The 16,028-nt window shown below is 51.0% G+C and overlaps 1 protein-coding gene across 1 annotated transcript; it reads right to left on the bottom strand.

Moving 5' to 3' along the window:
• Window positions 1–1,669: 1,669 nt before the first annotated feature.
• LOC117865176 (low-specificity L-threonine aldolase 1) lies at window positions 1,670–4,723 on the bottom strand. Its single transcript, XM_034749315.2, has 9 exons — window positions 4,102–4,723; window positions 3,891–4,002; window positions 3,601–3,651; window positions 3,415–3,486; window positions 3,175–3,307; window positions 2,861–2,919; window positions 2,674–2,771; window positions 2,276–2,342; window positions 1,670–2,174 (listed from the first exon to the last, which is right to left on the bottom strand). The coding sequence occupies exons 1-9, from the start codon at window positions 4,542–4,544 to the stop codon at window positions 2,091–2,093; spliced, it is 1,119 nt and encodes a 372-aa protein (XP_034605206.1). The 5' UTR covers window positions 4,545–4,723; the 3' UTR covers window positions 1,670–2,090.
• Window positions 4,724–16,028: the final 11,305 nt, after the last annotated feature.

Below are 16,028 nucleotides of genomic sequence, written 5' to 3'. Positions count from 1 at the left end.
GACCTGCCAAGACATGATGTAATTAAAGAAAACACGAGTCGAAATGGTAGTACTCGATCGAGGAACAGCACCGACCAAGGTGGACGTATACGTCAAAGCTAAAAGAGAATGCCGATGCCATGATGGTTCGTGATCCCAATTCCCAACCCAGGCGGTGCTAATTGAAGGGAGAAGTTTTCAGCTGTGACAGATCGAGACTCGACGGAAATCAAGATTTAGTAGAGGCGGTACTGGAAGCTTTCTGCCGACAAAACGTTGGTGTGCAAGTGTTTTAATTGCCAGTTGCCACACACGCACTGCCATGCAATGCACCCACCTGACTGGCTGTCATCCTCCATGTCTCAATTCTTTCTTTCTTCCTTCCTTTTATTTTTTTCTGCGAAACATGTCTCAATTCAATTAATGTGGCGTTGGTGTAGGCAATCCGCTTCTGTCTGGTGATCAGTTTGGTAACTCACGGCAAGACGATTACCATGCCCTCTCAACACGAGATCAGATCAAAAGGAGCAGTTCAAAAAACAGAGAAGATGCGGTCATCTTTAGGAATTAGGATTTGAGATAGTCGCATCAGGCCCAGAGCAGTTTTTACCCGTCACTCACTACTACTACTACTAACCGCCGCCGGGGGCGGGCCTAGAAGGCCAGAAGCGTCCCCGGGCCTAGCTAAACGGCCGAACCAGCGCATGGCCCATGAGGATGAGGCCACTGTTTCCGCGGCGGCGGGCGGCGACGCGGGCGGGGGGCCACCGCACCGTACGGGTGCGCCCCGCGCCGGCGGCAGCGAGATCGTGTGGCGCCTCTCGTGATCTGCCGGTCACGAGACTTGTACGCACGCACCCTTCCCGTCGGGGCGTCGGCCCCCGCGCGCCCGCGCCCGAGGCCGTGCCCCCGTCCCGTCACGTCTGCGTTCCGCGCGGTGTTCCGGGAGATGGATCCAGGCATCTGGCCGGCCGGCCGGCGCAGCGCTGTGGCGCCGATTGAGACGATGTCGCGCGCGCCGCCCGTGCGCGCTCGGGCGGCCACATCGCCCGGCTGTCGTCGATCGGGTGTGGTGGTGTGCCGAGGCGTATCTGATCAACGCAACGCAAGCCTCCGGATGGCCGCGTCTGCACCTACTGCTTGCAGCACAGTGAGTCAGTGCCTATGACGCTGATATTTCCCTGGGTATGTGTTAGCGCACGCTGCGTGCCACGCAGGATCCTGTTCAGCGCTAGGGCACAGCGGGGGCTGTAGCGTGTACACGACAGAACTTGTCACTGCCTCGCTCACTGGTGTGGTGTGGCAACAGGGATCGGAGCGCAGGAACATGGTGGCGAGGAGGAGCTACAGAGACGACGAGCATCTTCACAAGCGACACAGCAAGTGGGTTGTACCGGAGGCATCAGCCATCAGCAGGCGACTAGGGGGTCTAGCTAGCTTGGTGTGATCTCACCGCTCAGGTACGATAGAACATACTACCTGATAGCAGCAGTTCCTGTATGCATGATAGGCTTTTACTAATTCCTAGACCTAAACGATCTCAAAAGGAAAATCTAGACCCAAACAGGGAATATGTTACATGCTCATTAAAGGTCGTCAAGCATAAAGCCTAAACGTGGTTCGATCATCGCTGCATATGTTCTCCAGGCAGAGCAAAACACATCCATGTTTCATGCAAAGAGTAGGGGATGGTACCGATGTTGTTTGGCGGCCCATGATGCTCACTCCTAGCATTCGACAGATACCCTGATAAGCCCAACACTGTTCTACCGGAAGCTGTGTATTCCCTGGAACGTATATATTCAGCATTTGCAACGCCTGGGCTTTACCTTTACTTTTCATTGTTTTCCCTCTCTGCATACAGTGCTCTGTTCTAATCTTTTCCTTCTGATATCTATTTGACTCCTAATTTAGGAGAAGATTTATTTTATCTCCAGCAAGTGAAAGCTGGTAAAGCAATTCTGGGAAGGTTAACTATGAAACAAGAATGTACAGGTCCAAGCAAAGAGTGAACAGCAAACACTTATTCTTCAATAGCTAGCGTCGATCGCAAACAAGCCGGGGCACTGAGCTGATACATCAGAACGGTAGAAACGAACTGAACTAGTGTTCTAGTACCCGTATGAGTTTTTGGATGTACCATCTGCCAAATGCTCGATTTTTGCACCACCCGTCAGCAGTTCTTCAACAACTTTCTGAAAACAAAAGATCATATCAATTCCCACTCACACTGCCACACACAAATTGGAACGTTAATAGTGAAAAATAGAAGGGGCGCAAGCTTTTGTTTGCATACCTCAAAACATGTCAGTGCATATTGAACATCGCTATCTGAAATATGGTAGTGGAGGACAAGCCTGACACTGCATAAATGTAGGGGAGGCATATGGATAGTTATAATGATGCAGTATAATGTGTATGATCTGTATTTCAAAAAAAGGCTGATATTGCTAAACTTAGTTTCAGTAAAACTAGGAATTGTGCGTAAGATATGCTAGCGAAGGTAACTAGAAGTATGTTAAGACAATAGCGTCAACAAATGCTAAATGTTGACTAACAAATAATGGATGGTAAATCTTAAAATGCTTATCGAAACGTCACTTTTCTAACCTGATTATTCTAATTAAAAAATACTGAACGTGCTAAATCTTATTTTTTAAAAAATCCTGAACAGCAAGGAGGATGGAACTTCACCTTTTTGGACTCCTTGGATTTACATGCACATTGTGCTTTTCCAGGATTTGACACAGCTTGTAAGATGATATGCGTGAATCCACAATGTCAAAGAACACCTTACAAAAGCATTGCATATGTTATAAATGGGACAACAGTTATATGGTGAGAAATGAGAAAATCTAATAACATGATCTAGCAGGCTAACCATATTAGTCTCGACTGAAGTCGAATCCACTGTAAACTGTTCCATCTTATTCAGTCCCTCTAAGTGAATGAACAAGAGAAACAAGTTCAGGACATGAAGTTGAGAAGTATTTCGATTTGTTTTCCAGAAAATGCAATGGAACAGTGTATTTTCTCTTTGTATTAAGTAGGATGAAAAGCCGAGGAAACAATGACTGAAGACAACTTAGAGGGAATTAGTTTTTCTTTCTGTGAAAAATCATGGTGGTAGTTGAAGACTAGTGTGCAGTGGATATCGAAATGAAGTGAAGTTAAATTCCAGAAAAAACATGAAACCTGCCAAAGCTTTAGCCCTTCTGTGGTCATCCGCAAGCTTCTCCACAGAATCGCGAACGGCAACATGGGCAGCAGCACAGAGAACTCCAACCTGCCTCATTCCACCACCTAGGGTCTTCCTAAGAATTTTGGCCTGAAGGTATTGTTCAGATTTCCAATATTACTTGATCTTTGCGGTTCTTTTCTTTTTTAAAAAAAACATATCTGCAATTTGGAACTTAGAAATACAATTGATCGGACCTTGTCAATGAAGGCCTTTGAACCAACAATAACTGATCCAACGGGGGCGCCTAAACCTTTCGATAGGCATACCTGCAGTTTAAGTTTCAGAGGGAAATAGAAGCACCAGCATACAAGTGTGTATCTGTAGTACATTCACATGTAAGTAGCTAGTGTGAGCACAATGCTCAGCAAATTGGAACATACCGAAACTGAATCAGCAGCTTTCACAAGTCTGCCTACAGGAACTCCAAGTGCCTGGCACAGTGAACACAATGGATTAGAGGCTGACGCATGCACACACATATATATATGTTTAAATTACTGTAAGTGAAAAAGATGCAAGTATACTTCGTACTTATATCAATGGGTCTTTTTTTCAGATGTCAACCCTCTAAAATTGATATCTGAAGAGTGAAGACAGAAAATGAAACTAGTATTGCAGATAGTATCAGAAGCAGATTGCAAAATTGCAGCACTTGCACCGTACTACTCACCACAGAGGCGTTAAAAATGCGAGCTCCATCAATGTGGAGCTTCAGGCCATGACTCTTGGCAATTTCTCCAACCTTGTCAGTGTATTCTACAGATAAACATTTTCCACCCGAACTGTAGAAACAGCGGGAAACATACGAGTTAGATTAAAAAAACAACCGTATTTTCACCAGCAAGATCCAATCCCCAACGTGTAGTTCTTGGGCAACTCACTTGACATGTGTGTTCTCCAAACAGATCAGCCTGGTGGTCGGGTAATATATCACGTCCGGACGCCTGATGGCAGCGACGATCTTGTCGATGTCCATGGTGCCGTCGGGGTTGCTCCTGACGGTCGTGGGGTGCACGCCGCCGATGGTGGAGATCCCCCCGTTCTCGTAGAGGTGGATGTGCGAGTCGTCCCCGAGGATGACCTCGCTGCCCCGGACGTCGCAGTGCACGAGGACGGAGACGAGGTTGGCCATGGTCCCCGAGGGCACGAACAGCGCGGCCTCCTTGCCCATGAGCGCCGCCATCTCCGCCTGGAACCGCCGCGCGGTGGGGTCCCCGTCCCGGACGTCGTCGTCGACGTCGGCCGCGGCCATGGCGGCGCGCATGGCCTCCGTGGGCTTGGTGATCGTGTCCGACCGCAGGTCCACCACTACGTTGGTCGCCATTCTTCCTGCTCTGCGCGACGGCGCCGCTGCAACTCCGCCAACGCAAACCGCTCCGCTGCGGGGGCAGAGGATCAGGATGAAATGGACTCGCAGCTCGCTAAGGATCGCGAGTCATGGAATTGGTAGGGAGTACTGGTTTAGTACCAAACTTTGTCAGATAATGGTTGCTTTCTGTTTGAAAATCGACAAAATCTTCACGCTTAATGATGACGCGGAGTGCAGTTACTGTCTACATTCTGTTTGAAACTTCCAAATTAAACAGGACAGCGAAGCCGTTCGCTGCCCAGGACTGCACAGCCTGCAGGCCCAAACAAAGAAGCGTTGGAACCAAACAGATGGCAGAGTGGGATACAGATACACAAGACACAATTGTATCCGCCCAACAACGAGAGAGCTGGTACAGCGTGCCGTATCACGCGTTTCGCCAAACGAGCGGGTTGGACCAACACAAGCCAGCCAAAAGCTCGTAGAAACTATGATTATATGGAAAGTCCAGAAACAGTGAAATGTGAGTTTTCCACAGCTTTCACGTCAAGGTCGCGAAAATTACCCATCTACCATCGTTTATGTTGCGAACGGTCACTTTTCTTTCCTCAGCTCCATCTCCATTTGCGTTGTCTCCCTCTCCTCCGGTTTTGTGGCACCCAAGCCATGACCGGCGCACGCCCCTCTTCCTGCTGGAGCAAACGGCCATCACCACGACGATCTCCGTGCCAAGTTGAAGCCCCACCGTTGGTCCTTGACGTCTCTCCATCGTTGGAGTGCAGCCGCCCATGAAGGACCATGCCGGACCAAAGCCAAGCGCCGCCGGAGCTCGGCCGGCCGATTCACTGCGACCGCCGCTTGTCCGAGCCAGAAGAAGACGTTGTAAGCTTCTTGAAGCCGAGCTGCACCTGCTCCGCCGGTCGACTCCATCGATTCACCACTGAAGGAGCCCCGCCGCATGAAGTTTGAGCCGGCCGCTGTCTTCACCGCCCGCCACCGATTCCGGCCATCTCTGTGAGTCTCCCACCTCAGTGAGCACTTCCACAAGATCCCCTGTTACTCCTCTCCCTGATGTGCCACCCATCGGAACTCGTAGGCCCCCTGATCACCGACGATTTAATCGCCCAGTGCTGCCTGACCGCCATGGCCATTAGAAGTCCCCAAGCTTTTTGCGATTAGGTTCCTTGGTGATCCTGTAATATTTAGAAACACTCCATCCCACCATTCCAAAAGCTAAGTTGCAAAATGGTGTTAGCTTTCCAAAAGCCAGCTTTCGAAAAGCCACCCTTCTAAGGAGCAAAAGCCAAAAGCTAGCTTTCTGAAAAGTTTGAAAAGTTAAAGCTCAAACAAACATGACCTAAATGGGCTGATGGGTGTTCTGGAACCGAGACTCTTTTGTGGTACAGTGCACTAGCGTGGAGAAAATGGGCTGGCACTTAAGGTCATGGCCCTCGGCTTATATTCGCCACTGCACGGCTCCATCCATTCCATGAAGGCATGAACACGGTGGAACAGTGGTGGATGCTCGAAAGGAGGAGATGGCGCGTGCGGAGTGGTGCTCCGACTGCCGTCTGGAAACGGGGAGTAGACAACAAGAAAGCTCCCATATGCCCTTTTTGTCTCAGAAACTCTCGCCGCGCTTGGGGCGATGTAGCCGCCCGCACCCGTCGTGCCGCTCCCCCTAGATCCGCCGGCGCCGGCGCTCTCGCCGACGCCGGCCACGCTCCTGTGGAGGCTGGTTACTCCCCCCGCCTTCCCGACGCATTTTGGTCATCTTCGTCCCTGCTTGGACATGCATGCCTCCTCAACCGATGCGTGGATCTGGATCTGAGGCACTGGCTCGCCGTCTCCCTACCACCACAGCTGGAGTCTAGCTGTCCGGAGCGGAGGGAAGGCTCGGACGTGCCAGACACGCCGGTATCCGTACAGTGCACCTACGCGGAGGTCCTCAAGGCCCCCTTCGAATCGCAAGTCACCTCCAGCACCCCAGAGTCCTCCCCATCACACCATTACTGCGCCAGGAGGGGGTAGGAGCAGTAACTCCGACCTGCACGACCGGACATCCCCGCGGTCACCTCCATGGCCTGCCACCTGGCGATGGGACACCCCGCGGCGCCACCACTCAACAGTTTGGGAGGCACGACGCCATTAATCCTCCACCCACGAAGACTAGCGATGTGATGCCCCATGGTGCCACAGCTCACCCGCTTGAGAGGCGCGCCGCCACTACTCCTCCGCTCGCGAGGAGTAGAAGCAAGTGCTGGATCCAGGCTGGACCCGCGTCCAGCGTCGCCAACGGCCTGGCGCATGCCAACAACCAGTGCATAGGCGAGGTACGATGCATTCAAGTCACGCCAGATGCCCCATTTCACCTGAAGATGGTCACACCTCACCGGCTTTGCGCGAGTTCCGCCAAAAGACACACGGTCACTGCTTCATTTGCCTCCACCACAACCACCAGGCCGCATGCTGCACAGCTCCAGTGTGCTGCTTCTTCTGTTGCCATTCAGGACACTAGGAGAGGTGTTGTCCATTGGTCCTGTGCAACCACTGAGAGATCGTCGCTCCACCGGCTCCTCGTCAGCGCCGGGGAGGAGTACCCCCTGCTCTGCCTCTGGGCTATCCCCGAGCTTCGAGCGTGCCACCGAGCAGCCTCGGGGAAGAGGAGCTTCTGCCCCCGCTGCCACGCCAAGCAGGAGAAGCCATGCTACATGTGGGAGACGCGTCCCTGCGCCCAAAGGAGGAGACTTGCTTCGTGCCCACCTCGTTCGCCATCGACATTGATCTCCATGACTGGGAGAACACGACGATCGTCTCCTGGGTGATACGCGTGCCACTGAGTACTGGAGCAAGCGACATCGCAGCGACATTCTGCGACGAGTTCAAGCTGCGCCAGGAGGAGGTCGTCATCACCAGGTATCATCTGGAGGCCTTCCTCATCAAGTTCCAACATTGGTTGCACTGCGAGGAGGCGGTCAAGAACAGCTTCCTCAAGCGCAGCAACATCGAGATTCACTTCATCAAGTGGTGCAGCCTCAACCATGCGCTGGGTGTCATGCTCCTGTACAGGGTGAAGCTCTGTCTTGATTGTGTCCTAAGGCACGCATGGGTCGAGGATGTCGCCGAGAAGATAATCAGCAAGACCTGCGGCCTAAAGCAAGTGGAGACCAACCTCATGTTCCCCGTGGAGACGAAGACGATCGACCTTTGGGCTTGGACTGCCGACCTAAGTCTCATCCCCAAGCGCGTCTGGCTCACCTTCACAAGTAGAGCCAGAGACAAGCAACTCGCCTCTTTTCTGGTGATTGAGACGCCACCGGAGCACTGGCAGCACGGGCACAAGTATCCACTTGGAGGAGATCCACGACTACACGAGGGCGACAATCGACCACAACGGCGTCCTCTAGCCCGCCAAGCGCCAGATGCCGGACTGGCACTTGGGGGTGGCGGATGGCGCGGAAGTTCCCCCTCGCATCTTGACGCCTTCCCGTATCATCCGCTCCCAACTTCGCAGTCCTACAAGTTCCGTCCAAGGGACCGGGCGAATGGCCGGGACAAGGACAAAGACCGCAAGGGACACCAGGGCCGCGGCTGGCCATCATACAACGACGACCACCTCGACGACTATGGTCGGGCAGGCATGGCGACAATGATGACGCGAACAACTATGCTGCCCGGAGGGACCGGGGTGCCGGGTCCTGGCGTGCGCAGGCCAGGCGCAGCTCAGGCAAACCAGCATCCACCAGGGAGCGCTCGCGATCTCCCAGGCACCGCGACTAGATGAGCATGCTTAGGCACGGCGATGGGCGGCGAAGAGCACAACTGTAGCATGGGCTGCCGCCTCCTCTACCAGAATAGGGCGCGCTCTGTTCTGAAACAGGGCAGGTCCTCCAGGCCCTGTTCGCACGCCAGGCGGATGAACTCCAGAACGCCTTGCGCAACCTCCTAAACTCAGCGCAAGGTGAGGGTCAAGACCAAAATCCGCCTGTACCTTCTGAAATCACCAGCCTCCTATAGGACTATGTGGTTAAGGCGGTAGCTCTGGCGGCCCGGCTCGACATCGCAGGGCCTGCTGGGAATGCAGCCTCGTCCATCCTCCTCCCGCTGTCAATAGCTCATACGTGTCAGCCATGACCTCCAGCGCTTGTGCCGGTCCCCGACGCCTTCAACAGGATACAAGAGGTTGTGGCAGAACTGCCTAAATTAACTCGGCTAAAGCACACTTAAGTCACCTGACATGCAATCGTGCACCTTAATCAAGCCAATTTGGTCATCTGTTGGATTCTTTCCGATGAAACCACGCTACAGGATCGCGAAAGCGGACTCACCCGAGAGTGAGCGGTTGTAGAGATTACAACAGTCCATTCTTTTAACAAGTGCATAAGTTCATTACAACAAAAGAGTTCGAAATTCAACACAAGTTTGCAAAGTGTTTAGCAGCGAAAATAAACAACGGTAACTAAACGTCAACGCTCGACACCGTGACGAAGCCGGTCACGACATCAGTAACCTCCATCCTCGCCGTCCGAGGAGGAAGCCCACTCGACCGTCCATCCCGAAGGGAGCTGGGAGGGCCAAGCGGTATTTTCTTCCACAACAAAACCTGAAAAGGTAAGCCACAACAAGGCTGAGCGACTACGCTCAACAAGACTTACCCGTCGGTGGTACTAATCCACCAACACCTAGACATGCAGGCTGTTTGGCTAGAGGGGTTGTTTTTGCCAAAAGCGACTAGTGGTGGATCCTCACTTTCAATATTTTAGCCATGAGTTCTAATTCATTAACCATTCTACATTTGCAACTCGTACTGAACAAGCATGGTTATACAAACAATTAATAGAAAATATCAGCATTAACATCATCAACATGTCCTCTTCTTACTTTGTGTAGCATAGTGATCAAGTAGTCTCAAGCTGTGAGAGGCAGACGAATCAATCCGAGTTTCAACCATGCATGGTGGAAATAATCCCACAACATCCGCTCACCACAAAGGATAGCTTCACTTGTCCACCATCCCCATCAATTCCTAGGTGCGTGTCAGGTCCAAACCGCCTTTGGCATGCAATGCTCCACAGTCCCAGTCTCTACCATACTGTGACCGCACTTGCACCCACATGATGCACCATGGGAACTATGTTCCAAAGACAGCAGGGGTATAAGCTACTTGCCGGTTCAATCAGGTACTAGGTTTCCCCATCCCATACTAGGTATGAGATTAGTACTGTTCAAACACTTGATCACGAACACTAGTACATCTCGACCTTAGTCAAATTCATTTAGACAGACGGGGCAATCCACCGACCACCAAAACAATTTACAAGGCCCTGCCCCGTCCATCGTCCTTATAGTTGTTGCAAAAAGAAAGCAAGCAACTCCTATAACTCACGAGTGATAGGAAATCACTCGACTTTTACCGAGTCCTATTTAAGCAAAGCAGCTACTCGAGATCCTGTCATACTAGTATTCAGAACAAAGGAACCTAGGATCATGCAAATAGAGTTTCCAAACAACTCCTGTAAATGTAAATGCACAAACATTAACAACAGAAGGCATGCACAAGTTTAGAAAAATCGGGTTATGCTCTGGGGCTTGCCTTCACACGCTAAGTTAGCTTGAGGGCCTTTGGCGGGTTCAGCAATGGGCTCTGCTCTAGCTTGGAGTAGCTCTGCAGCAGGGTCCTCATCAAGCACTTGATGCAGCTCGTAGGTGCCATCGGCAACGCTCAGTTCTACACGAGATGCAATGCAAGGATAAGACACTTAGACAGTGATTTCAACAATATTTGTAAGGATTTAAACCCAAAACTGTAGCAAAACTATAGGAAAAAGTGCGAAGCCTACTTTAATGGATTCTACTCAGAACGAGGATTCCAACCAAAGTGATTTCACATTTTTCTGATTTTTCCTCGATTTAAGATGTAATTTCCAAGTTTTTGTCGATTTAATTCGAGTTAAAAGGTCGGATCAGGGAAAACTTACAATCTGACCCTTAGACTTAAGGAATAACTGTACCGGGATCCTCAGATTTAATACAGAGAAGTCATCAGAATTTAACACAAATACCCTCGGTCAAAAGAAAAGACACAACCAAGCCCTCGGGCGAGGCGGACAGCACTCGGGCGAGGCGGACAACACTCGGGTGAGGCGGACAAGGTCCGGTTGCCTTCGTGGACGATTCAGGATCGGGAAGAGCTGGAAAGGGGGTCGGCAGCTCACCTCCGATCCTACTGACGAGGTCTCGAGGTTGGGAAGAAACAAGCCGAGGCGGAACGAGGAACAACGGCGGCTCGGGTCGGCGTCGCGGAAACTAGCGGCGGCAATCTGGCGAGACAGGGGCCTCAGAGGCTCCTTGAGCAGGTCGGCGAGCTCTTCGAACGGGTCAACGAGCTCCAGACGACCAAGGCGAATCTGACGGTGAAGGAGTCGCTGCGCGGGGCTGGCTGGAGTGGCAGCTCCAAGTGCGGCGGTGAGTGCGGTTGAGAAAAACAGAGCAGGTAGTGCGGCAATGGCGGTGGTGGTGAAGGGAACTCCGGTAAGAGGCTTCGGTACCTTTTTATAGATGCGCGGAAGTGTTCGGAGGAAGGAAACGAGCTCGAGCGGGCGAGAGGCTAAGATCGAGGGAGAAGGAAGTGCTCTGTCGCAGCGGCGATTGGTCGGCGCCTCCATTGGCGAGCTCGGATGCAATCTTGCCCTGGTTGGGCTGCAAGGATATGGGGGCTGGGGCAAAGTGGGTTTTCTGGGCACACGGATCTGCTAGGTATGCGCACGTGTGGTCGCGTCACGCTGGTTACTGGGCGAAGGCATGCGCCGGTGAGCTTCGGCAGTGTGGCGTTCGCAGAAAGGGGAGAGGTGGAGCGGGATTGGGCACCGGGGATTCGGAACAGAGAGGAGGGAGGGCCTGCTGGCGCAATTGGGCAGTGCTAGTGCTGTCCCGCCGCGTCACGGCTGCGGGTTGGTTTCCGGCGAGCTGCCGGTGGTGGCGTGCCACGCGGCGATGTCGCACAGGGTGCTATGGTTCGGGGCATGAAGAGGACAGAGCAGTTACTTGCTTTGCAACTCTTCTCCAAAAATTTGAACCGCGCGCCAATTGAACCCTTTAACAAGTTTCTGATCTTGAACCCGTGCACAACTTTACCAAAAGAAGTTAGATCAAGATCGCAACGGATTGGAGTAAAAAGGCTCCAAGGTTGAACTTGTCTCACAGATTTAAAGCTCTGGCTGGCTAAGGAAAAACAAAAGTTGAGAACCAAGGTTGCTGGTATTTAACGAGTTGGACAACTTTCTTGTTGGTGAAACTTAAAGTTGTTGTGCAAAAACATGGTTTAGGATGTAAACAGCAGTTTAACTCCTTAAGATCATTGTGGTCTTTTTGCTGTGAAAGCTGCTAATTCATCAGCTCAATAAGACTCTAATGATCTTGCTGATCTTAACGATGTTCATTAGAGAGCTCAATCGTTACAGAGGCCCTCCTGCAGCCTAGCGTCACCACCCAAGGCCTTTCGGTGGCTGACAGGCAGGTCACCTACGCAGAGGTAGAACTTGCGCTACGCCACTTGGAGCTCCAAGCGAGCCAGGGCGACACAGCCTACGGGCCACTACCGGCGTCTCCACTAGCTAGCGGTGGAAGCGGTGCCCGAACGGTGCCTCTGGACGTGCCACCCCTGGCGGCCGATGGTGACAGCTCCACGCAGGTTCCATGACGCCGACAGCAACGCCAACTGATGTGCTAGGTGACACAACTCTCAGCATCGCCGACCTCTTTGTCACGCCGCCGTGGCCGGTGCTCCCTACGCCTTTACCTCCACAGCAGCAGGCAAGTTCACCAGTTCCCATCCCACGTCGATGCAAGCGGCGCACATTTGACATGTCGACAGTGCGACGCAGCTCCCGTCTTGCCAATGTGCACCCAATGAACGTTGTTCAGAAAGCGCAGAGGAACTTATGCAGGAAGCTAGGCCTGCTTATTGATGATGATATTCAGCCTGTCGAACATGCGTTGCAGGAATATTTGGCAATATACTCCGGGGTGCTGCCGGAGGACATCATCGCGGCATTCTCAGCCGTCTTCAATCTTGAGGATGATGCCCTGGAAGACACTGACAACGCCATGGCGGCCATGCTAGGAGATGGCGTTGGTGAACTGGATGATCTGGCGGTGGTGCCGGTGGCCTAACAGAAATGATGATATAGCTGCAACCCTTCTGTGCACCATGCTATCGCCTCAATCTATGTTCCTACGTGTGGTCTTGCTCATGTCTGTGCGCAAGTTCCTGTTATCTGCCTTGCTCATGTCTGTGCGCAAAAGTCTGTTATCTGCCACAAGACTCACTACTTCATTTCAGTCTAGCCAGCGTCTTCATTTGGGTTGTAACCTAATGGGTTAGATAGACCACTACTATCTATGTTGTTGCCGAACCTGTTGCTACGATTGCCCTGGGAGTCTACGGTGTATTCTTCCTTCACCATCATCATTAGCCTGTATCCTACCTGAGTTAAAATGAAGTTCTAATGATTGGTCCCAATCTTGATATTTTGTGCTGGAATGTCCGTGGTCTAAACCAGCAATCATGCAAGGATATGGTCCATCAATTTGTGGCAAATACATCGTGTAGCATTTCGTGCTTTCAAGAAATGAAGCTTCAAAATATCGACGACCCTGTGGCGTCTAACCTAGGAGCCTACAGGCTAAATAAATTTGTGTTGGTGCTGGCCACAGGTCTGTTGGGAACCAGAGGGGGTCTCATACTTCTTTGGGATGAGGGCAACGTAGAGGTGATTGAGATCAGCAGAGGTGTGCATCATCTTTCGGCAACTGTTTCATCAACGAATGGAACCTCTTTTCGATTGACAAATGTGTACGGGCCATCGTAACATGGCCAAAAAAGAGCCTTCTTGCAAGAGATGTTGTCGATCAAACCGAGCAATGGCGCTCCATGGGTCATAATGGGGGACTTCAACCTCATCTACAAAGCCAGTGATAAGAACAATGCAAGACTGGATCATAGACTAATAAGCCTATTTAGAGACACGCTTATCCGATGTGATCTTTTAGAGATCTTGCTACAAAATCGTAGGTTCACGTGGAGCAATGAGCAACAAAATTCGACGCTTGTGAAACTAGACCACGTTTTCTGCAATGCGGAAGGAGATGCTCTCTTTGCATCGCACGTCTTGCATGCTCTATCGACGTCTCACTCTGACCATTGCCCCCTGCTCCTGTCTAATCAAAGCGGCCCAAGACGCCCATGCACTTTTAGATTCGAGGATTTCTGGATGAAACTTCCTCGCTTCAAGGAGGTGGTAGCCGAAGCATGGAACAAACCTTGCAATCACCATGAACCTTTCCACTGCCTTTACCACAAGATGATGCAAACCGCTAGCGCAGTGAAAGCCTGGAGCCAAAACTTCTACCCAGATGCCAAGAAGCAACTTCTCATGGCATCTGATGTAATCCTCAGACAGGACATGACACAAGAGCACAGAGCCCTCACCGTGGAGGAAATCACACTACACCAAAAGCTAAAGCGGCGGATCCTAGGCCTTGCGGTCATCGAAAGGGCAAGAAAGAAACAAGATTCGCACGTAAAGAACCTCAAATTGGGTGATGCTAACACCAAATACTTCCATAGGAAAATAAATGGCTGAAGGAAAAAGAACCACATCCAGAAGATTAAGCAAGATACACGCTAGGCTTTCAACCACGACGACAAGGCAAAGCTAATCCAAGACCACTTTGTGAAAATGATGGGCCATCCCGGGGACAGAACATAGGACATCAACTGGGAGTGTCTCAATCTGACCATAGTGGACCTACACGGTCTTGATGACTCCTTCTTCGAAACGGAAATCAAGCAAGCAATCAACAAACTGCCTTCCAACAAGGCGCCCGGGCCAGATGGGTTCACAGGTGTGTTCTTCAAGACATGCTGGGACATAATAAAGGCCGATCTAACTGAGGCAGCAAACGGCTTCCACAATCTGTGTTGCACGAGTCTTCCGTTAATCAATATGGCCAATATTGTGCTCATACCAAAAAAGGAGGGTGCTGAATCAGTGTCCAACTTTAGACCAATAAGCCTGATCCATTCCTTCATCAAGATAATCACCAAGGTCCTTGCCATGCGTTTAGCGCCTCATATGAAAGCAATCATATCGCAATCACAACCGGCTTTCATAAAAAAAAGAAGCTTCCATGATAATTTTTTGACAGTCCGCAATATGGCAAGACGTTTCCACCGCTTGAAAATACCGACACTTTTCCTCAAACTCGACATCGCTAAAGTTCTGACTCGGTACAATAGGATTACCTGCTCTCCCTCCTAGAGCGCCGAGGTTTCCCCTCACGTTGGCATGACTGGATGGCACCATTGTTTTACACGTCATCATCAAGGGTTCTTCTGAATGGAATCCCAAACAGCCCCATTAAGCACCATCGAGGATTAGGGCAAGGCGACCCACTGTCACCGCTGTTGTTCGTCATAGCAATTGAGCCACTTCGTGCCCTTCTAGAGCTAGCCACAGAGCAAGGTTTCATTACCAAACTCAAGGGCAAATGCCTTAATCTACGAACCTCCATGTACGCCGATGACATAGCCATATTCCTAAATCCGACCAATAAGGATATCAATGTGCTGGCCGACCTATTGACCAGGTTTAGGGAGATGTCGGGTTTGAAAACAAACTTTGAGAAATCAAGCATGGTGCCTATAAGCTGCGAGGGTGTTAATCTGGAAGCCATTATTGAGGATCTCCCGGTAATAAGAGCTCTCTTCCCGATTAGATATTTGGGCCTACCACTTACGATGACAAGGTTGAAAAGAGTAGATTTCCAGTACGTTGTTGATAAGGCGATTGGCAAGCTCACCGCGTGGAACGCAAGAAATATGACCATAGCGGCACGTCTAGCACTCACAAAATCAGTGTTAACCTCGCAGGCGGTATACCTCCTCTCATCGCTAGACGCTCCCCAAGAAGTGATGAAGGACATCGACTACAAACGAAAGAAATTTTTCTGGACTGAGGCGGCGGACATCACAGGTGGAAAATGCAAAGTCAACTGGGTACGATCCGCAAGACCAGCGCGGCTCGGGGGTGTGGGGATCCTAGACCTCACAAAGTTCACAAGAGGATTAAGGCTAAGATGGTTATGGCAAGAGTAGAAAGCAGAGCATAAACTTTGGGTGGGATTCGAAGCTCCCTGTAACAATACGGAGAAAAAGCTATTTGTCGCACGCACCACCATCGATATAGGCGATGGAGTGAGGACTTCATTTTGTAACAATGGATGGGTGTAGGGGCAACGGCCACGAGACATAGCTCCACACATTTATTTCATCTCTAGGAAAAAGAATAGATGTCTGCGGGAAGCATTACATAAGAGAGATTGGATTAAGGACATCAACCTTTGGCACAGAGATTTTTTTTCGTACAACACTTCCGGGAATTTTTCCTTCTATGAAAAATTGTCCAGCAAGTGGTGCTTCAACCAGGGGTGGTAGAT

This window comes from Setaria viridis, chromosome 7 (genome assembly GCF_005286985.2).
Source record: "Setaria viridis chromosome 7, Setaria_viridis_v4.0, whole genome shotgun sequence".
NCBI classification, from domain to species: domain Eukaryota; kingdom Viridiplantae; phylum Streptophyta; class Magnoliopsida; order Poales; family Poaceae; genus Setaria; species Setaria viridis.
Note: the sequence above shows the minus strand (reverse complement) of the source record. Positions and strands in the feature narration are given on the sequence as shown.

Bases quoted from the DNA above. Each gene is read 5' to 3' on its own strand.
- LOC117865176 (XM_034749315.2), bottom strand. From the start codon at position 4,544: ATGGCGACCAACGTAGTGGTGGACCTGCGGTCGGACACGATCACCAAG. The intron at 4,003-4,101 runs GTGAGTTGCCCA...CTGTTTCTACAG, and splicing joins TTGGAGAACACACATGTCAA to TTCGGGTGGAAAATGTTTAT. The intron at 2,920-3,174 runs GTTTCATGTTTT...TCATTCACTTAG, and splicing joins AAGGGCTAAAGCTTTGGCAG to AGGGACTGAATAAGATGGAA.